Here is a 26519-nt window from a genome sequence, read left to right on the forward strand (position 1 = left end):
AAAAAATGGTCAGTTTGACATAATGTTTTATTGGGCACCAACTGACACCATTTGTAGAAATTCTCTACCATATAAAAATATGTTACATGTTATGACACGATTGCAATTGCAAAGAATAGAAACAACCTAACACCTGCACAGATCCAGTTCAATGCTTGCATACAGTACTTGATAAGTTATCATTGCACTCGTTTCCATCTTGTTTTCAAAACGACAAAATGCTTCCTATTAATTGATTCAGAATGCCAAACAGTTTGCTTCCTGTATAGTGCGGGAGTGTCAAACTCATTTCAACCAAGGACCAAATCAACACCCGGCCTCAAAAGGTCTGAGGTTACGTATAAATGTAACTAAATTTCTTTTAACCCTATGCCAAATTATTGTTATGGCTGTTAAAATACTTACACATAATACATTTGCATAAAAATGTGTCACTACACATATATAATAGACAAGCCTTCATGGCCTGGCATGGCTGGACCTGTTAAATTCTGCTGCTTGGAGTGGGCAGTGGTTGGGAGCTGCAGTACCCAATTTGGCTTTTAGAGACCACACGAAAGCAGATGTTTATCGATCTTGTTGGTACTTATTGGGGGTGCCTTGACATGGATCCCAGATTAAGACACTCACAAAGGCCTAAAGTGCGAGTGTAATTCTTTAGAAAAATTGGTTAAGCCTTTTTGGATTCCATTTTCAATCAGACATATGCAAAGATGGGGCATGGGCCTTCCTGTTCAGGACTCTTAAATCCACAGTTATTTATATTTTTAAAATATTACAATTTTTGGAGCCTACATTTTACATAAAGATACGCACACATATACAAATTTGGCATTTATTAAGTAGTTCGTATTTGGATTTGATTGAAGGTAAACAAAATATATCAAAACAACCTTTGATCTTAGACATTTGGGAGATTTTTAATTTCTCAATTCCACTCATCAACAATAATGTGGAAATACAGCTATACTGCATAGTCATCATTTGGCAGGTATGACATTTAACAGGCATTGTGGGAAATATAGTTTTTGTTCAAACCGTTCTGGACTTGGATATTAAAAGCATTTTAATGAATGAATGAATGGCTTTTATTGTCATTCAATACACTTGTATAATGCCATTAAGCTCTCACGGGACACATTTGACCCTTGGGCCATGAGTTTGACACATCTGCTAGAGAATCTTGCACAAAATATGCACACCCCTTAAACTTTCTGGCCATACAATGATCTATATAATTTCATTGGAATTCCAAGCAGTACGCAAACATGAGTTTGTAATAATTACACATTGTAGGACATCTAAAACAGTGTCAAACAATCTCACTAAACCTGATATTTTGTTTGTTAATGCTAAGTGTTGGTGCTTTTTGGAAGTATTCATTGAACGGTGATGGCAGTCCATCATTTCTTCTGTTCAAACGATAATGGAAAAGAATAGCACGGCAGTGTTTTTGTGCAAAACATGTCCTCCAAATGTTACACCAAAGGATAATGGAGTTCAGTCTGATTGCCAGCGGAAGGCACGTGCAGTCTTTTGCAGGTTAGCTGAGCACATCAACCTTGGAAGGCGTGAATCTCCTCTTCAATGAAGCCGAGCTGCTTCACCAACCTGACACAAAGTTCCAATCAACATCTGCTCAGTAACTAGGTATGAACTTCATTTACAGTATTTTTCTTTGAACAGTAATGGTGCTTAAACTCCTTGAAAATGCTAGCATTTTAGTGTGTTTTCAAGGATTGAAGGAAGTGCTTGTAAATGCTAGGAATTGTTGTGCTACTCAACAAGTTTGCTTAAAAATGGCACCAACAGCACTCTCTGGGGGGTTTGCTTTGTTATTGCATTTATTTTACCCTCGTGATTACCAGCAGTGGGCATTAGTTCATATGGCACTGTCCTATAAAGCGTCATCACCCTTAAGAGGACCGGAGCATGGTACACCTAAAGAGAGTACTATAACATGTGAATTAGGACAAGGGTTGAGTATCAATTCTGGACATCTATTTGGGGAAAAAAATGAAGGTAGCCTTTCCCAGTAGTGAATAGTAATTCTTACACAGCACCTATAGATAAGTCTCAAAAACACGCAAGATCAAAAATCGCATATTTAAACTTCGATATATTTCTGGGTCCACAAAATTCATGACTCACACCAGATTTTTTTTTTTTAATGGTATTGGAAAAAATCCCTAAAAAGTGCCAGTACTAGTGCAGTGTGCTGCGAAGCCTTTTCTTGTGTTTTTCTTTCTTTCAGGCTTGTTGCAAAAACATCGCATTACAAATTTTGCAAATAGACAAAAAAAGGATGATGGTTGAAACCGAATTTGTAGCATTCTCATGTTGCAAAATTATCTGCTTCGCAGGTTCTACAAATTAGTAATTTTAGTTAAAGATTTTGTTTGAATATGACATTTAAGCTAATGCTGTAAGAATATTGTATATCTATATATATATATATATATACCTTGCCAGACGATATAAATATTATCATACAAAAGAATGAATTTTTCAAATTTATAAGAAATATAAACATAATAATTTAAATGTAATGTATGTTCCAAACTAGTTAGTGTATAAGGTGCACCGGGTTATATGGCAAACTCTCACAAGTAGTCATCAGTAAAATATTTTTCACATATAAATTGCACCAGATAGATTTGTAAAGCGCATCAAATTAAAACTACTGTTAGAGATTGGGTTGCATGAATAGTATTTTTAAAATATTTCATATGGGTAGATCTTGATTAGTGAACTAGGCTGTCATGAATATGCAGCTAGCAATCTAAAAAAGTCTTGTGAACAACTTGAACCAAAATTCTGAAATACAAAAAAAACCCCACAGTGGCCCTTCTGAATATGAGCTATTTCAGATACATGTCTATAGAGCAAAAATATTGCCCGAAATACAAGGGAAATAATTTCCAGACACTACCACTAGAGGTCTGCTTGGTCAAAACCGCTCCTCGGCAGCATCGGTTTGTCCCAGTTTTATCACGTGATTTTCCACTCTACAGACCTGATCCTGTGCGCTTGTGGTGTTTTGTTTTATCGCATTGCAGCTTTTTTTGCTGCTTTGTAGTGACCCTGGCCATGAGTTATGAAAAGGGAAATAGAAATGTGTTTTCTTTGGGAAAAAACGAGGATTAAGTCAAATTGATGATGTAAATTTGACATACATGTGCCTGGTGTTCGTGTGAGTGATATAGTGAAGCAGTACGATCGGTCATCTACCATCTGTACAATATTGAAATAGAAAGTTGCATAAAAGCTATAAAACCAACCAAGGTTGTAATTTAGTTTGTTTAAAATTGCAGGAACTTTAGTTTTAGCTGTACAGTAAGTATCTAAGTATCATCAACAGTCTGCTCTTGATCCCTCACTACTCCACCACCATGCATACAACTTCGTTAGTGACAGTCGACTTCTTCTATGAAGAGTGCTCATAATAAATTCGCAGCTTAGTTTGTTAAAGCTAGTGTATGCAACACAAATATTCTACTTGCTGATGGCAACTTTTATCTGGAATCAGCATTGCAGTTCCTTTTGTTGCATGTGCAAGTATGAGAAATTCCTTAAATGTGCTTGATTGAACTCTTCATTGTTGATCTTTTATGGGGTTTGGGTTGGCATTTGGACTGTGTTTGAAACAGTCCTCTTCTGACTCTTACCATTTTCATCTTACAATTAAAGAAAAGCATGACCACGCACATGACATTACACTGCCCACCTTCTTGCCCCTCGCCTTCTTCCCTTCAGCATAATGTGCTTAGTGGCCAGAACACGATGATAAAAGTAAGAAAAGCAGAGAGGCGTGATACAATAAATATATAGAGGCTATTTAAACTCAGTGGGGCATTGTTAATACATACTTAATAGAGAAAATCTCATTTTGAACCTTTTCAAGAGACCTCAAACCATGCACCTCACCATTAAGTGTTTGATTTTAAATTCAGTACATTTGTACATTTTTTGTTGCATTTAACTTAAAACACTTACAAAAGGTAGATTGTGTTTGCATTAAATAATTGGATTATTTTGTTACTTTTAGATTGCCTTGATGAATTTCAGTATCCCACATTGTACGGTTTCACTCTAATATTTATTGTATATAAATCCGAGGCTGCTCTTGTGTTTAAATTTATTACCATTTCAGATTTTAAACAATAGATAAAACATCCAGAGTAACCTCTAAGGTTTTATGTAAGGATTCCTGCGTGGCCAGAAAGGGAAGTTGCTCACTCTGCCAATTATTAAAAAAAAAAAATCTGCAAATTTAGAAATCTAATGTCTGCTTCCATTGGTCTTATTTACCGTACAATCCAACTACAACAGAGATATCTCTAGTATTTTAAGTGTATTCGTAATGACGGAGTAGAACATGGATTGAATAAAGTAGTTATGCAAATGATTAACTCATAGGGGTGGTTTTAGTTATGGCCCCCTGAACGCTTGGGCCGGCCTGCATACACCTCCGTTTGCAACTTCCCACTCCTATAGAAAGTACTAGTAATAAAGTCACATTTTAGATGGTTCATATTTGATTCAATTTATTACTGGATTTCCATGTTCCATTACTATTTGAATGTGTTTTCAGTGTCCAGGAAAACATGTTTCATAGCTATTTCGGGTTATTACCTTGGAAGTTGGATGGATGACTTTTGGAGGCCAAGAACGGATTAATCGGTTTACAGTTATTTCTTATGGGGAAAATGAATTCGAGGCACGAAAAATTCTGCATACGAGCTTGATCCGGGAACAAATTCATCTCATCTATAGAGGGGCCACTGTAATTGATTTCATTTGTTACCAACCTGACTGACTGCTCTGTAAAGGCAGTGGGACCGCACACACAAACGTAGCATTTGGAGCCGTCGGGCCTGCTGAGCAATTCCTTGAGGATGGCTTCGTCCACTCGGCCTGTCCGACCAGTCCAGCTTTCGCATGGCTCCGAGAGGATGTGCTCCACCTGGAACCTGACCGGCCACAACGAAAAAAAAATGTCATGATAGAGGTGGACCGATTACCGGGGGGGCGGATCAACGGCACAGGTATTTGGGAAATTGACTGGGATTTTGATCGACCTTTTAACTTATTTGATGCGCCTATTAAGCAGACCAGCAAGCAACTAGCAAGCCTTTGTTCCCCTCTCCTACTTTCGGTCTCCGATTCTAGCCACCCCACACCTTCTGATTTGATAAGTGACTGGGGGCGGAGCCACTGAAGGAGGAAGATGTCCCTGCTCCGCACTGCCCGAAGACACAGACTGCATTCTGAGCGAGGGTTAGGCCTGGCCTGAATATTTTTCACATTTGCAATTAGCCTCTTTGTTTCACTTCACCACCCCACCTTCCTTTGTGACCACTCTTGACTGAAATATCGACACACGCGGAAGCAGACGATACCCGTGTTGGCCTAATTCCGACTCAGCCGCAAAATCTGATTCCCTTTCACTTGAACGCGCACTTGTTTTTTTTCCTTAGCTTCTTAGCGGTGCACTTGGTTCGCGATCTTGGTTGATATAATAATGACTTTTTGAAGACATATTCATGCAAACGTCACCAACACTGGAGGTGACCTAATGTAGCTAAACTCTATAATATTCCCGATCAAGACTAGTTGTACACATGTAGGCTTTTTATAGCGTACTATAGTAGTCTTATTGTACGTAGTAGTTCACTGGTTTTGGGATTATTATTCATGTGAAAGTGAAAGATATGGTGTTGAAATTCGCTTTTTTTTTGTTTTTACTGTCAAAGGTTTCAGTGAGCTGTTAAAGTTTTATTTGGATTTAGAACAAATGTTTATTTTTTTATTGTTACAAATTTCTTACGCCAATTTTGAAGCTTTTGCAGCAAATGATAAACTGCTCAAAATATCTCCCTCGTATCGGTATCGTCCCAGAAAAACCCATATTGGTCGATCCTTACTTCATGACATAACGTTTGACATAAATGTAAGTTTATCTCCTCATCTGGGTGAAAAAAATAAAAGCTCTGATTATATTTTTAATTTAAAAAACACAATATACTGTTAATTTATTTGCCATATATGTAACAACCCCCCTCGGATGGGTCTGGCCTTGATGCGGCGAGGGAGCTTGCGTGTTCCAGTGACCCTGGAGAGCGATACCGTCAGGAGCTTGCTCCTGGTAGGGTCACCCATGGCGGGCCGGTCTCCGGGGTAGGTTCCAGACAAACAAAGACCCCAGCGTGTCGGTACGCTGTGAGGTGGCAGCCCCACCAACCGACTATCCTGCGGAGGGCTAACAACTCACCCAGGAGAAACCCCCTTTGTTACGAAACTGACCAGAGAAAGAAGCCGGACTGACCAACACGGTAACGGACCCCAGCCTGCCCCCGACCAACGAGTACGGATCAACCTTCGTCGTAAGACCCGTGTCGCCACCTGGAATGTCCAGACACTCCTTCGCCCCGGAGCTGCCACCCTGCTGTCCAGAGAGCTCTGTCGCTATAACATCACCCTGGCAGGGCTCTGTGAAGTACGATGGCAAGGCAATGGTGAAACAACAGCTGGCAACCATTGCTACATCTGGAGTGGCCCCGAGAGTCAGACCGGCCTTTATGGTGTGGCTCTCGCCATTCCAAAAGCCCTCCGGAGGTCCCTCATCAGCTGGACACCAATAAGCGACAGACTACTGTCTGCTCGCTTCCTCCACCATCACGGCAAGATGACAGTGATCATCGCCTACGCCCCCACCGATGTCGCTGATGAGGATGCGAAGGACGCGTTCTTTGACCAACTCCACCAGGCTGTCGACCAAGCCCCACCACACGACGTCACCATCATCCTCACCGATGCCAAAGCCACTCTATCCAGCAATGATCGGTCCCCCAGCTCACCTGTCGGCACCACCTTCGTTGACAGCACAACAAACGACAATGGCAACCGCCTCCTCCTCCTCTGCCACCAAAACAACCTTTGTGTTGCTGACACCTGGTTTCCCCGGAAATGCATCCATCACTGGACGTGGTACAGCCCAGATGGCAGAACCAGGAAGGCATTGGACCACATCCTGATATCACGACGCTGGAAGTCGTTTGTAACCAACTGCCGGGTGTTCAGAGGAGCACAGCTTGGCAACACAGACCATCGTCTGCTGGTGGCCCAGCTCAAGCTAAAGCTCCGAGCCAACCAGCACAAGACTCTGCCTCGCCCCGACTCCTCCCGACTCAGCGACCCCAACATCGCCAGAGACTTCAGTTGCTCCATCCGCCGCACTCTCGATGCCCTGGCTCCTGACAAGCTGGGCGGCCTTCAAGGAAAGTGTCCTCCAGTCTGCTCACAGTGTCCACAGACGCCCGCGATCCTCCCCGAGAAAGCCCTGGATATCAGAGAGGACACTAAACATCATAGACCAGCGGCGTGAGGCCCGGCTCCGAGGCGACCTCACGGAGTATCGGAGACTGAACCGCCTGCGCAATGTGGCCATTGCTGAAGATAGGGAGAAGTTTTGGCAGGCAGAAGCCCAACAGCTTGAGTCCGCGGCCAACAACAACAACAACATGAGCCGCGTATTCAGTCTACTACGCCAAGCCCGTAGCGGCCCACACATAAAGACAGCCCTGGTAAAAGACTCAGACGGCAACCTCATCATGACAGAAGCCAACTGTCTCGCGCGCTGGAAGGAGCACTTTAGCCTCCTCTTGCAGCACAGCACCATCCCGGCTGATCCCAGCCCCCTAGTGGCTGCAAACACAGCACCTCCTAGCAACGCCTGCTGCACAGACCCTGTAACACCCGAGGAAGTGAGAGCTGCTCTGAAGAAGCTGAACACCAAGAAAGCCCCCGGCATCTGTGCCATTACCGGCGAGATGCTCAAGGCCGGCGGTGATGGCATGGTGGAGTGGCTAACCTGCCTATTCAACCAGGTGTGGGAATCGGAGCAGCTGCCCACCGACTGGACCAGAGGAGTCATCATGCCCTTCTGGAAATGCAAGGGTTACAGGCTTGTCTGTGGAAATCACAGAGGTATAACCTTACTCTCCATCCCGGGCAAGGTCTTTACCAGGATCTTGCTCAGCCGTGCCCTTCCAGCAATCAGAAGCTGCCGCCGTCCCCAGCAGGCTGGCTTTATGCCCAACCGCTCCACAACGGACCACATCTCTGCCGTCCGTTTGCTGATAGAGAAGAACCGTGAATTCCGTAAAGATCGCCATCTATATATCGGATTCATTGATCTGAAGGCCGCCTTTGACACCGTCTGCCACTCTTCACTGTGGAACATCCTCCAAGCTCTCGGAGCACCACCCAAGATCATAGCCCTGTTCAAGCTACTCTACAGCAACGCAGAGAGCTGTGTCCGTATCAACGGCATTGACTCCGACTGGTTTACTATCTCCAGCGGCGTTCGTCAAGGCTGCGTGGCTGCTCCCGACCTTTTTAATTGCATCATCGACCATCTGATGTTCAGGGTTAGTGAGCGCATCCCCGGAGTGTCTTTCGGCAACTACCACCTGACTGACCTGGAGTATGCTGACGACACCATCATGCTCAGCACTTCCTACAGCCAGCTGAGAGACGCTCTGGGCATTTACAGCGAAGAGGCAGCGCAGCTTGGCCTCCAAGTGAGTTGGACGAAAACCAAGTTCATGTATGTTGGTGATGGACCAGATCCACCTCCCATCCAAATTGGTAGCGACATCGTAGAGCCTGTCAAGAGCTTTGTATCTGTGGTCCATGGTGACACACAATGGGGACCTAAAACCAGAGATTCTCCGCAGAAGAGCCCTGGCAGCATCTGCTCTGCAGTCTCTCTGGAAACCACTCTGGCAGCACCAGACCATCGCACGCAAGACGAAGCTCCGCATTTACAACCTCGCCGTTCTCTCTATCCTGCTTTATGGCTCAGAAACATGGCCCCTGAACGACACCCTGGCCACAAGAATCGACGGTTTTGATAGCAGGGCTCTCAGAACCATCAAGAACATCAGGTGGCCCCAGCGAGTCTCCAATAAAGAGCTCAGAGCCCGCACGTGCCAGCCCCGAGCATCTTCCTTGGTCGCACAACGCCGCACCCGCTGGTTTGGCCATGTCCTCCGTCTACCACCAGACCATCCGACACGAGCCATTCTCCAGTTTGACCCAAAGGCAGCAGGCTGGAGACGACCACGAGGGAAACCCCGCACTCGATGGCTTGACGTCATTGCGGGCGACCTCCAACAACACGGAGTTGCTGTAGAGGATGCAGAACAGCTGGCACAAGACCGCCAGCATTGGAAAAACCTGGTTCATCTGGTCGGCTCAACGCACAGGGACGGGACCCCCCGACCTTCGCTGGAGCAATAATCAATCAATCAATATGTAACAACAAACTGGGTCAATGGCTTTTGCTCGGTTACTGATAATTGTTTTCTGTTTTTAATTTTAGACACCTGCAAAGGAGATAGCATAGGATCCCAGTTAGTTATTTTGACCATTATTGTGCAGTGTTTTTACTATTATGCAATGTTTACATCATTGTCACTACCGGCTAATTAAGGGTTATACAAATAAACATGACTTTTGTTTAATTTCCACACCCTTAAAAGTGAAAGTGTGTCATATGTTACCGCTAGAAGTCACTGTATTGTGTAGCAAGTGGACTAAAAAGTAAACAAGCAGAAATTTTTAATTTGTTTTCTGGGGGCTTTCCCTTGCTAGTTGACAATCCATTGATGTCTTCTCTCTTATTTTGAGTGTCAACTCGTGGGAATAATCATCAGATAGTTATTTCACGTTTGCTTATTATTAATATTTGTGTATTATGTTACCTTGAGTTTTAATAGTAATGTTGGCTATTTTGTTAACAGTTTTCTCATGTTAGCCAGAGATAAGACAAGTTTGCCATGTCTCCGAGTTGCGTATGGTATACTCCCCCCACACCCCAATCTAGGAGACACAGATGCAACTAGGGGCCTCCCAAGTAAAATAGAAGGTTTGGTACAAAAATGTCTCAATGAACCTGACATTACTAAACCACCAACTGAACAGTTACCTTTCGTCATTAATGGCAAGTTCTTGAAGTTCCTGCCGCCACAGAATGTCCTCTTCTCGTCGGTTGAAAAACAGCAACTGGGTTTTTCTGAAAACGTAAATGTAGTCACAACTTGATACACAGATTGCGAGGGAATATGGTCAGAACTACCAGAAAGCAGTTATATGGATTGAGTATTTTTGCTGACTGAAAACATTTTTTGGTGGCTGTTGTTGACATGTACCTGATAGTGGCAATTTCCTGCAGAGCCACTATAATAAGACGAGCCATTGGAGTGAATCCAGTGCCTGCTGCTAGAAGGTAGAGAAGTATTGTGTCGCGAAGGGGACGAAGACTGAAAGTGCCTTCTGGACTGCTGACTGGTACATGATCACCTTCAAAATGAGAGCAAACTAAGTAAAAAAAAAAAAAAAAATCAAACTTTTGCCAGGGAACAGCTCGTCATCATGGAAAAGGGGAGCGCCAACTACTGTATGGGTAACAATTTCACGAGTGTTTATTTGTAAACTGAAATAATGAGGCGAGACGAACAAATTACAAAAAGCAACGTCGAACAAAGGAGGATTCCTATTTATCTGTCGGCATTAATGTGTGTGTGGAGTAAATTTTTACTACACAGTTAGATTCTATGGATTGTCCTGGATGTAACAAAGCCATTTTTTGCATATTTATCACTCACAAGAGGTTTCAAATTTCTGTCGGCAGTAATCCTAGAGATATTTTAAAAAGAAATGATAATAATTTATTTAAATCTAAGCGCAAATTCGAATCACATTTTTGACTCACCAATGCATAGACTGTTGAGATGTTGAGTCAGCACACCATCAGGATAAACCTTAATCATGAGGTAGAGGTCAGTTTTTTCTGAGCTGGTCTTCGGGCTAACTGAAAGATTCTGGTCCACTGGTGTGTATGGCCGTACCACTTCTGTGTCTGTATAAAGCACAAGCGTTTAGAGTTCTATTTTAAAATCAAGACCGAAAGCGTATTTCTGTTAAATTTGCTGTAAAACAATTCAGATATAAAGTCATGTCATTTTAATCAAAAGTCTCGCTTGCTAATTGGCATACTGAAAGACCTAGCCACGTCTCATCTTCAATGCCCATTCTGATGGAAGGAGATTTCCACTCACTCTCGATGGCCCCATTTATTATGTCCTTAAAGCAGATCAGTCATCCTTCGTAGAAAAACAGCACAAAAGCATGATGTTTCCACCCCCATGCTTCACAGTGGATATAGTCTTCTTTGGATGCAATTCAGTATTATTTCACCTACAAGCACAGGCTCCTGTGTTTCTACCAAAAAGTTGTATTTTGGTTTCATCTAATCACAACACAGTCAGTCTCCTAATCATCTTCTATATCATCCAAATCCTCTCTTGCTAACCGCAGACAGGCCTGGACGTTGGAGCAAATAAACCCACCACAATGACGACAACTCAATCCTCCTTTTCCTCCAAACCAGAGTTGGTCTTCTTATAAGCTTCATCCCATCTTTGTTGACCCCGTTGCCGCAGACACGAAAGACCTTTCCCCTTTTCTTTTCAAAGACTCTCCTTGTTGTTTCCACTGGATTATGGGACTATTCATGCCTTCGTTTCGTCATGACTATGTTTCCTTTTATTTTTTCCGTGCACCGTTTCGGTTGTGCGTTTTTTTTTTGTTAGCACCACAGAATGAGCTGAACATTCGCATATCACCGAGGTGAAAGAACTCAGGCCTTTGGGATGGGTGTAAAGACTGCGCCCCCTGGTGGACAGTTCCCGGACGTACCCAGGTCCCCCCACAGTGACCACAAATCTGCAGTGGATGACAATAAAGTCATGAAGTTTGTGATTGTAATTGAAACATTCATGAATGACTTTGTATGAATCGTGACAAACGATGCTACTTGTTAATAATGTGTCGGGATAGGATATTCATACTACTAGCTATTTCGTTTTATGCCTCCAATTGTCTTTGAAACAATTTGGGGGTGAGGTTTTTTCCCCCTTATCTAGAAAACGGTTCACCCCTGAAACCCACCGTTAAATTGTCAGCTTTCCGCTGAATCACACCCTTGAAGGGAACTGCGGGCCGGGAGTTTCCACAAATGCCATATGGACGAAGGATCCTTTTAACAGCACTTGGTCTCGCACTGTGACCCCGAGTGCCATCTTCGTCGAGTTCCAACCGAGACGTGAAATTTCAAGACGTCAAGTTGACGGTTTGATTTTCAACTCTTTGCCGTTTGGTTCTGTGGGCTGGGGAACTTTAGCTAAATAGCCTGTACGAATTAATATCCCAAATTAACCCTATACAAGTAGAAATCCCGATCCCTTTATATGTTTTTTTTTTTTAATTCTCTCCCAATTCCCCACGTGCCAGACGCTCGCCATCAGTTTTAAACCCTCCCCCCGGTCGGCTTGGTCTTCCGTTCTGTGGTCTTTTTTTCCTCCCGATAACGATAGAATTCACCACACAGCCAATGTGCCTGATTGCAACGTTTGTCCTTCTGTTGGATTTGACTATGTTGAGTAAATCTTCCTTTTGGTATTTAAAAAAAAAACGCGCGTCTTGGCTTTCAATCTTTTCATATGATTCATTATTCTCAAATTCATGAACTGTAAGTAAAAAAAAATGACAAGCTAAATTAGTTTGCTCCTAGATTATGAGACTGATCCAACAAAACTTTATGGTGAACCACTGGTGTCAGCTATTGACACATTTGGTAACTGCTCCAATAAAGAATAATTCCCAAGACCTAAAAACAATCAAATTAAAGCAAAACTCCTTACAAGGTGTACTGGCAGCACCCGGGGGACACATCTGGCAGTGCAGGATTTGAGTCCCTGGGGGCGTATTGTGTTACTGACTGTCCTTTATTACTGTGGTCCCAGCTCTCTATAAGTCATTTACAAGGTCCACAAGTGTGGTTTTGAGGTTTTGCTCATCGTTCTTGTAATCATATTGACGCCACGGGGTGAGATCTTGCAAGTAGCCCCAGATCGAGGCATATCATCTTGTATGGCGTCCATTTTCGAATAATTGCTCTCAAAGTTGATTTCTTTACTCAGTCTTCCCAGCCTGATGCAGGTCGACAATTTCGTTTCTGGTGTCCATCCACAACTCTTTGGTCTTAGCCATAAGGGCGTTAGGAGTGTGACTGACTGAGGTTGTGGACGGGCATCTTTTAGTACCGATAAGTTAAAACTGGTGCCAATAATATAGATAATGAGCAGAGCCTCGTTGAACCTCATTAGAAAAAGTTAGACCTCTTTGACAGCCAGAAATCTTTCTTGTCAATGACCAAATACTTATTCCCCACTCAAATTTGATAGTACAGTCTTTAAAAATCAAAACACAATGACTTTCTGTGTTTTTTTCCACATACTGTCCCTCATGGTCGAGTTTTACCCATGATGATAATTACAGGGCCTATCTAACCTTTCCAACAGGTGAACTTGCACAATTGGTGGTTGACTACTGATTTGCCCCACTGTATGTGGAGTCGTCATTGCTGAATTTGGGGCAATTATGACTGTTTATTGTAAATGTTTTGCTTGATATCGGTTACCACTAAATGCTGCCATGTGGTATCTCATGCACTATACTAAGATGGGTTTTTTGGGCATCACATATCTCTTCTAGTAATGTAGTTGTTACCTTGAATACAGGATTTGAGGTAGACGTGTTTCCCAACAGGGACGTGCATGATAGTCCCACGCGGGAGTCGGAACTGGAACACATGCGTGTTATGGGTCACCTCCTTCTTTGATACCAACACGCAATCTCGGAAGAAAAGCGCTGCAAAAAAAAAAAAAAAAAACAGTTTCAATATTAGTTGTAAATCATAAAAAACATTTTGTTCAGTTGTTAAAGTCACAGTGTGTAATATTTGACCACTAGATCAGTGTTTTTCAACCAGGGGCACGCACGAGTGCCATGAGACTTTCAACTGTACAGTGCAGGAAATTGCCGAATATTATTATTCTATTTTTCATGCCATTCCTTTCTGCCAGTAATCAGTAACAGTAACATTCATCAATATCAGAAGGTGGCAGCACATGACACATTTTTTTCTTTTTGGTAGTACAGAGACATACAGTATCTTTAAAACATTTTTTTATACAAAGTTGTTAAAGATTGCCGTGCAATGATCATTTTGCTCATTTTAAGTTCTAAGAATTAAAAACAAGTTTAAAAGAATATAGGTAAAGTTGAAAATAAAATAAGATTACACACAAAATTATTAACCACAATGGGTAACCTGGATTATATTCGAGGCCATGGTGACCACACAACAATAAAACCAACTTTAGACTCTTAATTTAAACTTAAAAAGAAAGCATGAAACTCCATCCATCCATTATCTGCAACGCTTAACCTCAGTAGGGCTGCGGGGGTGCTGGAGCCCATCTCAGCTGTCCTCAGGCAGTGGGCAGGGGACACCCTGAACTGGTTGCCAGCCAGAGACAGACAACTCACTCGTTCATTCACACTTAGGGACAATTTGGACCGGCCAATTCACCTGACATGCATGTTTTTGGAACCTCGGAGTGCCCGGTGGAAACCCACGCAGGCACGGGGAGAACCTGCATACTTTGCACGGGGAGGTTGCAGTAGCTGGACTTGAACCCTGAACCTCTGCAACGTGGGGCTGGGTGCTAATACTCCAGCTGCTGTGCCGCCAGCATGAGACTTTCTGGCAATTATCTTTTAAACATACAGTGTGCCCCGAGATTATTTTCTTAAAGGAAGTGTGCATTGGCACAAAAAGTTGAAAAACACTGCACTCAAAAGCGCTGTTGTCTAATGTGAACGAAAAAACATTCCCATAGAGCAAGACGCAAAACAAACATGGCGGCGACTACTAGGTGGGATTCCACAACAAAAATAAATACAAATTTCTCGACCTATGGTTTTTCATTAAAACTAACATTGGTATGATGGTTCACGTATTTTAGCCTCGTATTCAAATCAATGTTTTTGTTGCTGAATTAAAGTTTTTATAGCACTAAGAGGCACTAAATATTACGCACTGTCCCTTTGGGATTATACTTTAGATCCATCCATCCATCCATCATCTGCACCGCTTATCCTTAATAGGGTCACGGGGGTGCTGGAGCCCATCCCAGCTATCTTCAGGCAGTAGGAAGGGGACACCCTGAACTGGTTTCCAGCCAGTTGCAGGGCACACAGGTACAGACAACTCACTCGCCCATTCACACCTCGGGACAATCTGATCCGGCCAAATAACCTGACATGCATGTAGGAGGAAACCGGAGAGCCTGGAGGAAACCAACGCAAGCACGGGGAGAACATGCAAACTCCACACAGGAGGTTCGATCTCATGACCCCAGAACTGTGCTGCACACACGCTAAACACTGCGTTGCCGTGCAGCTTTACTTTGAATTCATGTTTGAAATTAATTGATTTCTTTTTTATTATTACAAAAACATGGGTGTGCAAACGTTTAAAGTATATCACTTAAAGGGGCGGTGTGTATTACGATCTCCTTAGTGGTAAATGATTTCATTCATTAAAAAAAAACTATCATTAAAAACGTCTGTATTTCAAATATATGTGCATTTATTTTACAAAACTTGAGTCTCACCTATAGGGAGCTGGCATAATTGTCAGCCATCTTGCTGTTACCGGTACCCGAAAACCAAATACCTCACAAATAGCTGGGAAAAATAATTATGAGAAAAATGGTGCCCTTTGGTAACTGAGTCTCTGTAGTTTGTATTCTTCCTTGTTCTTTTTAGCACTCGTTTTCCAACACAATGCAGTAACCTTTAGTAGTCAAATTAACACTCCTCAGAACTTGGTCCCCTTCTTTTCAGCATTGATATGAATAGAATAGAATAGAATAGAATATACCTTTATTGTCATTGCTTCCGGTAGGTAGTATTTCTCGTTCGTATCACATCCGTTTCCATTACTATGCAGATGACACTCAACTGTACCTTTCAATAGCCTAATCGGTCCGTCCAGTTGTACGCTAAGAATATTACTAGAACAGCTTTTTTCCATATTTCCAACATTGCAAAAATTCACCATATGCTGTCCCAGTCTGCGGGATTACCTTCTTAAGGTTTCTTCATTTTCCTCATGCTGAGGTTTTTGAGTTTTTCCTTGCCCTCATGTAGGTTTTAGATCACGGGATGGTGTAATAATAATCTGTACAGCCCTTTGAGACGTCTTGTGATTAAGGGCTATACAAATAAACATGACTTGATCATGTTTCCCTTAACCCACAGGTGTCAAACAGGCAGCCCGCGGGCCAGATCAGGCCCGCTAAGGGATTAAATCCGGCCCGCGAGACAACACTCAGAGAAACGCAAGAGAAAAACAAGCTGCAGGTTGAAATATGTCAACTTGATGTTGCCAAAGCCAGGTGCCTCTGACAAAGACCCTGTAGTTGTATTTCTCTCTCTCTCTCGCTTTATTTTCCACCCCTTTTTTCCCACTCTGTCTCTGTCTCTTTCACTCTCTGTGTCTCTCTGTGCTTTGTTGCTCTTTGTCTCTTTCTCTCTCTGTCGTTTAACCTCTTTTGCTCTAACTTCCTTTTTTCCTTTTCTCTTTTTCTCTTCATACCCTTCATGCTTTCTTTTCTCATTTCTCTCCTGTCTTTCTATTTCTCTTTGGATTTCTTTCTTCCTCTCCCTTTCTTTTCCCCCCACCTTTTTTTCTTTTGTTTCTCATGCTCTCTCCCTCTCTCTCTTTTTCTTTTTTTGTTCCGCCCTCTCTCCTTTTCCCTCCCTCTTTCTCTTATTTCTTTATCTCTCTTTTTCTTTCTCTTTAATCTACTAGTCCGGCCCCCGACAGAATGTTTGTTTTATCGTGTGGCCCCCGAGTTAAAATGAGTTTGACACCCCTGCCTTAACCGCATGGGTCGTCAGAGCACCAATAAGAACGCAACTCTGGACAGCCTTCTCCGCAGTTGACGGTCCCAGGTCTGTTTTTGGGTCGAGGCAAAGATGGCACCAGTCAATTTTTTTAATGTTGTCGGCCCGGTTCTTTTTTTGGTCTTCCTCTCCTCCTGCCCTATTGGATTGTTCCCTGGAGAATTATCATGGCCATTCCCGACGATCTTGTGACGTGACCGTACCACTGAAGTTTCCGTCTACGCACAGTTGACAACAGTTGTTCGTAGGGTCCAATGTACCCCCTGATGGTGTTGCGCACGGTTTCGTTTGTCTGGTGGGCTAAACTCAACTTGGCCCTAAAACATATGTAATGTCTGATGTTGTGAATGTGGCGTCCAATGTGGTCGGTGATCAAATGGCAAATGTTTAAGAGCTTTTATGAATTTGAAGCTCACCTCTGTCTTTTTTGCTTAGAAATGTATTGTGGAACTCCAATGGTTGGCCCAAGCCTGACCATTTTCCTTCTCCAAGCTTGTTGAGGGTCACCTGGATTTTTCCCACGGTAAAGGCAGTGTAAGCTGTTGGCAATAAAAGAAAAAAAAACAAGAATTGATTTATTATAAGCCAAATATAGTCGATAAAATCTTTCTCAGTCTTCCCCCGCTGTATCTCTGCTCCTTAAACACAGATTTGCTAAATCAAAGATTTTTTACGGTAAATTAGGGTCTATGAGTTTTCATTTACAGTATAAAGCTTTGGTCAAACTATTATTGTTAATTTAGGAATGTAGTAATCCCTCAGTATAACGATTTCATTATTAACAGATTTCCAGTGGGATCTACATTCTCATTGGCTAATCAGTCTCAAAGATCGTAGTCAATAGTTTTGTTTTAACAAGGTTTGCTGGTAAAGTATACTGTACTCTTATATGTTATTCAATGTTGTACATTCGGGCCCGTATAATAATTTTGTAAATTTGCCGCCATTTATTGTAGTATATTTAGTTGAATAAAAATTGTAAAAATAAAAAATGCATTAATACTTGATGGATTTCATCATTCACGGGCTCTTGTTGTAACACTACTTTTGCAGAAGAAACGAGGGACTACTGTGACATAAAATATAATGGTGTGCAAAATGATTGTTCACAATTTGCAGAAACACAGGTGATGAGGATAGAGTCTGGTATCACACTGCTACATGCCTTTCACCTCTGCTGGTTTCCTGACTACTTGAGTCAGCTAGGAGTCAAAAATATGTTGGAATGGCCAAAGTTCTATGACAATTTATAGTAAAGAGCACAAGTACAAACACACACATGCACAATAAAAAGGAGCAATGAAGCTAAGAGAAATTATACCAGATCAGATATACTAAGCTCTCCCCTAAAATACATTTTCCTTCAGTTACACAGGTGAGTAGCTTTTTGAATGTAGCTATAGAAAAATGTCAATAATGGATTCATACCATAAATTAAGAATTTTAATAATTACAAGACACGATAGCAAATTTAAAAACGACAAACACTCATGTGTACATTTTCATAAACCGGGAACTCGCATAACATGCAAACTGCACAATCCTAAATGAACTCTTATGCAAAGTTTTCAATTGTGCTATAAAAGCTCAGATCTTATTTTATCAACTTACCAGACACGTCTTCAACAACACTTTTTGAAAGACCTGAATAACAAAAAAATAGACAAGGCTTGACAACAAATCTATGAGACAACAGTATGTCACAAAAGTGAGTACACCCCTCACATTTCTGCAGATATTTCATTTTAATGTTTAATTGAACAAACCTGAAGAAACAACACAACGGAAGGTAGTCTGTGTAAAGCTTATAAAGCAGTGTGAATTTATTTACCCTCTCAAAAAACTCAAAATATAGCCATTAGTAGATAAACCTCTTTGTTGTGTATGTAGTAGGGTTGTAGTAGGATTCAGAGACAGGCACAGACGGTACATTCATAGAGTGTTTTCTTAACTTCTTCCTCGGTAGTTCTCAAGCACAAGTACAAGGCTGCACATTAGTATACAGTGACACCGCAGGAAGGGGAGTGTATTACACGACACCACACTCTTGTAAAAAAAAGTGAGTACACCCTAAAGTAAAAGTTCCTGAAGTTCACCGTTTTGTGTGCCCAAAATGATTTTGCAGAAAAATACTACTGGCCATTAATTTCACCAGTCTCACAAATTGCCACTGGAATGCTCTTCCAATCCTCCATGACAACACTACTGAGCTGGGGGATATTCGAGATCTTGTGCTTCTCCAATGATTCCCCAAAGATGTTCTATTGGGTTTAGTTATGGAGAAAAATGCTAAGTCAGTTGATCACTTTTACCCTTAGTCTCTTTAGAAAAGCCTTGGTCATCTTAGAGGTGTGTTTTGGGTTATTGTCCTGCTGGAACACTACCCTGCAATCCAGGTTACAGAGGGCAAAAACCATTCTCTGGTCTAGTATTTCAGAGTGCAATGCTTTAGTTCATGTTTCCCTCAATGAAATGCGAATCCCAAACTCCATTCTCACTCATGCAGCCCCAAATCATGACATTCCGACCACCATGTTTGACTATAGGCACGACACAAACATTTTTGTATTCCTCATCTGGTTGCCGCAACAACTGCTTCACACCCTCTGTGCCAAATAAATGTTGCCAATCTTCTTGTAGCCTTGGCCAGTCTTATGTAGTGCTACAATTCATATTCAAGGTTTCCAGAGAGTTGCTAACGATGGTGCGCCATCTTAGGAGTTTCAGTGAGCAGTATGACAGCGGGTGAGAGCTGCACTACAAATTGAACACACCTGCTCCTTGTTCACACCTGAGGCCTAGTAAGTCTCCTGGTATTTTGGAGGGAAAATCACAAGCAATGCTTTGTTTTGACATTTAGGGGTGTAATGTTTTTGAGGTGTACACACTTTTGTTGCCAGGGATTTATCTACTGATGGCTTTATATTGTGTTTTTTTAGGGGGTAAAATACATTTACACTGCTATATAAGCGTTACACAGACTTCATTTCATTGTGTCGAAGTGAGGTTTCTTCAGTGTTATTCTATTGAACATTATAATGAAATCTCAGAAGAAATCTGGGGGGAGTACTCACTTCTATGACATACTGTATGAGCAAAAATACACATTTCTAAACTGCCATATCCACTCACGTAAATGTAGCATGTAGGACATTTTTCCGAGGAGCACTTCAACTCGTAGAACGCCAGCATCCAGATCGATGACAGTACAGCCAGAGCTTGGTAACTGAGGGCAACGTCAAAATAATGCAGGATTCCAAAAATGAATTACTGTGTCCACAATAAGAGCACAAACATACTATCCCTTTAATAACTGATCTCAAAAACAACCTGTTACAAAAAGATTTTCACTCTCAATTGCGTAATGTTCAAAATCTATGTTGAATTACAGTACCTTCCTTTGAGTATAAATAACCAGATGAACGGTTGTCGCCGTTTGGAACCAGTCGTACCTGTAACAGAGATGAGTCTGAGGTAAGAATAAAATTGTCATATTTTTGTATTGGATTCTTTGTACTGGGAGTCTTATGATACCGAGGTTGTGAGTCTTTGATGGGCAGAGGAGTCACTTGGTTGGGAGGTGTGAAGACCGGCTCAGGGGATGGTATTATTGCTGAAAGGGATGCAGGGCAAAGCGTGAGAAAAAAGTAACATGGAACTGTAACTAGAATCCTTCAGAGTGCCCTTAGGTTGTCAATGCAAGTTTCAAGAAATAAGACTAATATAAAGGGGAAGAAAGCCATGTATTTGCATTGAAACACAATTAGTTTTTTAATATATATTTGGTATGCAGTTTTGCGCTCCAAAATAGGTTTATTTAAAACAAATACTATATAAATCTGCCATGAGTACCAACAATTGTGGGCAACATAAACTGAAAATGGTTATTTTTGCAGTAATGGCTCTGACCTATGTAAAATATTTATATATATTTTTTTTTTCATCTTAAAAATGTAACCATATTGACCGTTTTTTAGACAAACTTTGACATACGGCGTCAACGTGTGGTATGCATAGAGCATAGCAGCGGACAGGAAAAATTTTTAGAAAGTAATCTACATAGCCCAGAAGATCATTGGCTGCTCTCTGCCCAGTCTGGAGAACATTGCCGGCTTGCGGTACCAGAGCAGAGCCATCAACATTATAAAAGACTTCTCACCCTGCCCACCACCTCTTTGACCTTTAACTGGCTCAGGGTCAGTTTCTTCCCCAGGACCATCACCACCCTAAACAAGCGTGCAAAACTGATAATAAAACTGAATAATAATATTGCGACTTACTTGGGATTTTTTTGTTGTTGCTGCTAAATCCTATTGCATGACCTTTCCTTGCACTACTATTACGGTGCATTATTCTTATTGTACAATTATCCTAACTTGGGCCAGTCTTTCAGCACTACTTTGTAAATATTTTTCCTGTGACATTCTTTTTTATCTTATTTGTCTTTATTACATATTTAGCCTGGAGTGCCATGTCTATCCAGTTGCATACAATGTTTCACAACGTTGATATCAATGACAATAAAAACAATTAAATTCAAATTAATCATTTAATTAGTTAACACCCCATTAGAACTTGAAACAACCAAACCCAAAACCTTGTTTTGGAATGCAGTAATACTCAAGTGCGTGCGAGTAACCCCAGAAAAGTCACAGCGGTTGCATCACCACATGGGGAAATTGCATGTTATATTTCAACAACCCTCCAAATGTTTACAAATTGAGAATACTTAAACTGTGACGTTTTCCACAATATTATCCAAACAATATTTGATTATTTTCATTTTATAAATTCTGTAACGGTATACAAATAAATGACAACAAATAAAAATCATAAAAATAAACAATGGAGTCACCATTCATAATAACCTAAAACTGTTTGATTTTTTTTTTTTACTTAGTTTTTTTAACAGAATCACTGCGCCATACTCACAAATACCTTTAATTGCTGTGCTGGGTTTGGTGGCTATCCTTCCCACAAGACATTCTTTCAACATGGACTCATAGTTTACCCAGCGATGGACCTGTGAACCAACAGACCGCATTTTGTCAGTGAAAGTCAAACATACAAGTATCATTTAATATACTTTTTGATATGCCAGGGTAACCCGCGATTTTTCCATTCAAATTAAATTCTTTTTAAGACCTTTTCAAGACTATTCAATATAATTTAAGTCCAATTTCGCACCTATTCTGGCATACGGTTGTGGGAGGCGGGCACCGACTCGTGACGGATCCCGGCGCCTGACGCCACCCGGCCACAACGGCATAGAAGGGGGACTGAGGTGGCCGAGAGCAAGGGGCTCGGGGACGGGTACGGACGGACTAAACCAGGTGCCGAGGCAGCTCGCGAGCCGTTTCCGGCGAGAGGACAGGACCAAGTAAAGACGCTCCCCTACTTACGAACATTCGAGTTACGAACAACAGTACATACGAACATTTTTTTCGGGATGTCGATGTAAGTTAGAATTTGTATTGAGCACCTTTTTCCGAGTACAGGACATTACTGTAGTGATTTTTTCCGACCGCTACCAGTGTGTGGCGCTGTGAGAGCTGTACTGTGTCTCCAGTGCCCTAAGAACTTTGACATTTTTTTATTGATTAAATATCTCGCGCATCCATTCAATATGGTTGGTGTCAAGTGTAAGGAAGAGGCGAGCCGTTTCTTTTGAAATGAAAGCTGAATGAGAAAGCTTGGTGCGGTTGAGAAAATGGTTGGATCGCTTTATTTCGGCCACTTTTAACCTGGGAGGAGGAAGTAGGCTAACTCTTGAAGCCCATCTTCCAAAAGTAAGTGTAACTTCACTGTATTTATCTTTATAGAGCATATTATTTTATGAAATGTTTATTTTTCAGTACAAAACAATACAGGTTACTTTCACAAGCCTTAAATATACTTATACCAGGTTGGTGGCCTTGGGGGTAGGGCGCCCGCTCAGAGAGTGGGAGGTTGCTGGTTCAAGCCTCAGCCGGGTCATACCTAAGACTTACAACATTGGTACTCATTGCCCCCCTGCTTGGTTCTCGGCATTAGCGGTTGGAATTGGGGTGTTTGGTCACCTAATGACTCCCAACACGTCAGTGGGTTGAGCGAGGGGGCTGGGAATCCCCTCCTCTGTATTAATCTCCCAGAAAGGGTCAGGAATGTGTTCTTGACTCTAGCCACCTCCCACTAAGGGGATATGGCTCCGGTATATGTATAAAAATATACTTATAAACCTTAAACTTACATTCAATACAAAATATAGCACTGAAGCAATTTATGAACTAATTCAACTTACGAACGATCGTTCGGAACGTATCTCGTTCGTAAGTAGGGGAGCGTCTGTACGGGGCCCATGCCGCTCCCTGGGAACTACTCAGGAAGTGGCGCACCTGTGAGGGACACGGTGACCACGTGGTGAAAACTAACCCCACCGGCGAAGACCCAGCCGCACCAGCGCATCTGGGCAACGACTCCCCCCGACCCCAAAAGCGAAGGCAGGTGACTGTGCGGGGGCAAACTGGGACCGTCCAGGGTGGCGGAGCAGCTAGCTGCCGTGACGGGTTCAGGACCTCCCCTGCCCTGCCACAACGAAGGGTTTGGGTGTCAGCTGGGCGACCCCTCCCACTCATTCCCTGGTACAGCCAGAACCCAGTTATACTTTAAATCACTTAACCACAATGGGTTGAACCTCCACTTTCCCATCCCAAAGTTACTCCGACGACAACAGTGGCTTAGAGCTCTAATATAATGCTGCATTTTCAAAAACGCGGAAATCTGGATTTTACGACCGACACATTGCATTTATCGGTCAGAGATCGCAAAGGTCGGAGAAAATGAAAAATAATTTTAGGACACAACATTGGTTACATTTGTTAGTTCACTTATTATACAAATATTACCTCCATCATGCAGGTAAGACTGGGAAAATTGGGAATTTTAGAGTTAAGTTGAAGACCTGTGGACAAAATGTAAGACTTGTTCAATGCCTTAATTTGCGGTTATCAAATTTAAGACTTTTTCAAGGTTCTAAGACCTTGGGGGAACCCTGCATATATGAGAGCGAGAGAGAGAGAGAGAGAGAGAGCGAGAGAGCGCGAGAAATGAATGCTTAGAAAGTTCACACCTGGTCGAAGAGGTCAGTACCATCTATGCCTGCTGCCTTCATCAGCTCATCTTCTCCTCCAGGGTGATAGTCCATGTAGGGGGTGACATTGTACACCAGACCTACAAATGGAACAGGTTCAAAGTTCAACTATCAAACCTGATATGTTTATTATGTTTTTATATTGGGCATCAGCAAAGGAGATTACGTAGGACACCAGGACGTCTGTTTGACTATTATTGTGCACTGTTGTCCATTGTTTGGATGTTTTAGTGCTGTTTACAGTAGTGTCACTATCAGCCCATCGTGTCGCGATTTTTTGATCTCCACACTCATTAGGGCAAATCTTCTTTTGTACCGTAGGGGAATTGATAAAAACAAAAGAATCAGGTTAGGGCTTTTAGAACAGGTCGGAATTTCTCATCTGAGGGTTTAGGCTCTCTCCCCTGTTTTCCTTCAGAGATCAAAACCTATTGATGTCTTTGCTCCTTATTTTGAGTGTCAACTTAAGTTTAAACTTATCTACATCTCACTTCTGTCAGGTGAGGTCAGGGGAGGCTCTGCCTCAACTGTCATTGTGGAAATAAATAATAAAAAATATATTCAATAGTTATATTTATTCAGTGTTAAAAATCATTCTCATTTAACTTCACAATTTGGGGATTTTCTTTTTCAATATTACTGAATTTTCAGATTAGAATATGAATGTCATTAATACAATTACCATGTAATTTATCAATGTGCTGAGCATCTGCAGATGGGAAGTGAGGCACACATTTATTTTGCCTCATAGCAGAGGGCGATAGCGAAGTCAACAATTCGGATTTAGCGCACATCTCAGCCCCAAAAAATAGAATTAACAATAGTATTTGCAAGCTGACAGCAGGTCAAGCCAGTCGGTCATTTTTTTTCCCTCGTTGCATCAAGTTTTTTTCCATAATGGAGTATTACTTATCTATTGATACTTTTATTCAAAAGGAGCAGTGCATGGACTTTATTTATAAACTAGGGCAAGACAGTATTTTTTCCCCTGTTATATATATATATATATATATATAAGTCTAGGTCTAATACTATATGACTGTGCCTCAGCAGAGAGGAACCTCACCACATGTCCCTGCTTCCCTTCCTATTGCCCAAACTGCACCAAGGATGCTTTATATTCCCTGTGTATCACCTCCCTGTTGACCAGATTTCAGGGGGAACCTACGTACCTGTCAACTTTTATGTTCTACCCATATTTTTTATGTATTTGATCATTTCGAATTGTGGACGCTGTATAACAATTTTTGTATGTGGGAATTTTAAAAATTTTGAACGATCACATCCCTCCCATTTTGGCTCCATACCGGATCGTCTAAGTGAATGGTAGCAAAATACAATATCATTGTAGATTGCTAATATTGTTGCCAGTGGTGGCAAAATGAAGCCCTATAAAGCAGTGAAGTCCAAAATCAAGAGCCTTCAGGTGGTACAAAATGCTGCAGCGAGGCTTTTAACTAAGACAAGAAAGTTTGATCACATTTCCCCGATTTTAGCTAACCTGCATTGGCTCCCAGTTAGCTTAAGATGTGATTTTAAGGTTCTGTTGGTAGTATACGAAATCATGCATGGACTTGCTCCCTCATATCTTTCATATTTAATTTCCCCCTATGTTCCGGACCGGAGCCTTCGCTCTGAAAATGCTGGTCTACTTGTGATCCCAAGAGCCAAGTAGAGATCCACAGATACAGTACATTCAGTGCTGTAGAATGCTTTTCCCCCTGAGATTTGATCTGCAACCTCAGTGGAAATGTTTAAATCTAAACTTAAAACACACTTCTATTCTATAGCATATGAATAAGCTATATTTTATGTTCACAATATCTGTGTGTTATTTGCCCTCATGTACGTTTTGGATCAGGTGATGGTGTCATAATAGTCTGTGGTTTGCAATAATCCTTGGTCTTTGCAGCCCTTTGAGACTCTTTGTGATTAAGGGCTTTACAAATAAACATGACTTGACTTGAAGCCCTAGAGAGGAATGCTCCACACACACGCGGGGGCTTCAAGATGATTCATTTCCTCGACTATGCAATCATGTGGACGGAAAAATGTCGCACATGCTTTTTGCATGCATTAAAACTATGGGGTGTAGATTATGCTCTAAATACAAAAATATATATATTTGAAGAGTGTATTAAGAAAGAAACAGGGTAAGGGTGTATTGTTAATTGTTCTGTGTTACTATGTGCTCATGGAAAAGGTGACCGAGTGAAATAAGGAGCTCTATAATTTTCCTTTGAATTATAATAACAATCTGTTACTTACCAGAATTTCTTCCCAATGATAATGCATCATCCCCACCTCAAGTTATTATCTATTTGTAGGAGCTGCTCACCTCGTATGCATGTCCAGCAGTCATTCCTGGTGTTGTGTTTTTGCAATTCCTCGAGAGAAACTTCAATCAGACGCCCCTTCAACCCAGTTAGATCTTTTCCACTCTTGGAGAACCGGATCCAGTCCATAAGACTGTGACCTGGCTTCAAGGCAACCTGCATTATAA

The 26519-nt window shown here is 41.8% G+C and overlaps 1 protein-coding gene across 3 annotated transcripts in view; it reads right to left on the bottom strand.

Moving 5' to 3' along the window:
• Positions 1-9: 9 nt before the first annotated feature.
• Positions 10-26519, bottom strand: part of cyb5r4 (cytochrome b5 reductase 4) — a 31247-nt gene continuing 4737 nt past the window's right edge. The window contains exons 3-16 of one of the 3 annotated variants that reach the window (XM_088326231.1): positions 26355-26508; positions 23996-24096; positions 21826-21910; positions 20422-20500; positions 20282-20339; positions 20020-20113; positions 18499-18531; positions 17308-17426; positions 13639-13780; positions 10781-10927; positions 10218-10386; positions 9995-10081; positions 4812-4973; positions 10-1611 (exon numbers count right to left, since the gene is read on the bottom strand). In XM_088326231.1, the coding sequence (XP_088182357.1) occupies positions 1557-1611; positions 4812-4973; positions 9995-10081; positions 10218-10386; positions 10781-10927; positions 13639-13780; positions 17308-17426; positions 18499-18531; positions 20020-20113; positions 20282-20339; positions 20422-20500; positions 21826-21910; positions 23996-24096; positions 26355-26508 (1485 nt within the window). In that variant the 3' untranslated portion in view covers positions 10-1556. Of the gene's footprint in view, positions 1612-4811; positions 4974-9994; positions 10082-10217; positions 10387-10780; positions 10928-13638; positions 13781-17303; positions 17427-18498; positions 18532-20019; positions 20114-20281; positions 20340-20421; positions 20501-21825; positions 21911-23995; positions 24097-26354; positions 26509-26519 lie in introns of all 3 variants that reach the window. The other 2 variants (XM_088326232.1, XM_088326230.1) reach the window with 2 other exon arrangements.

This window comes from Urocampus carinirostris, chromosome 2, assembly GCF_059441175.1.
Source record: "Urocampus carinirostris isolate Australia breed hairy pipefish chromosome 2, RoL_Ucar_1.0, whole genome shotgun sequence".
In the NCBI taxonomy this organism is placed as follows: Eukaryota; Metazoa; Chordata; class Actinopteri; order Syngnathiformes; family Syngnathidae; genus Urocampus; species Urocampus carinirostris.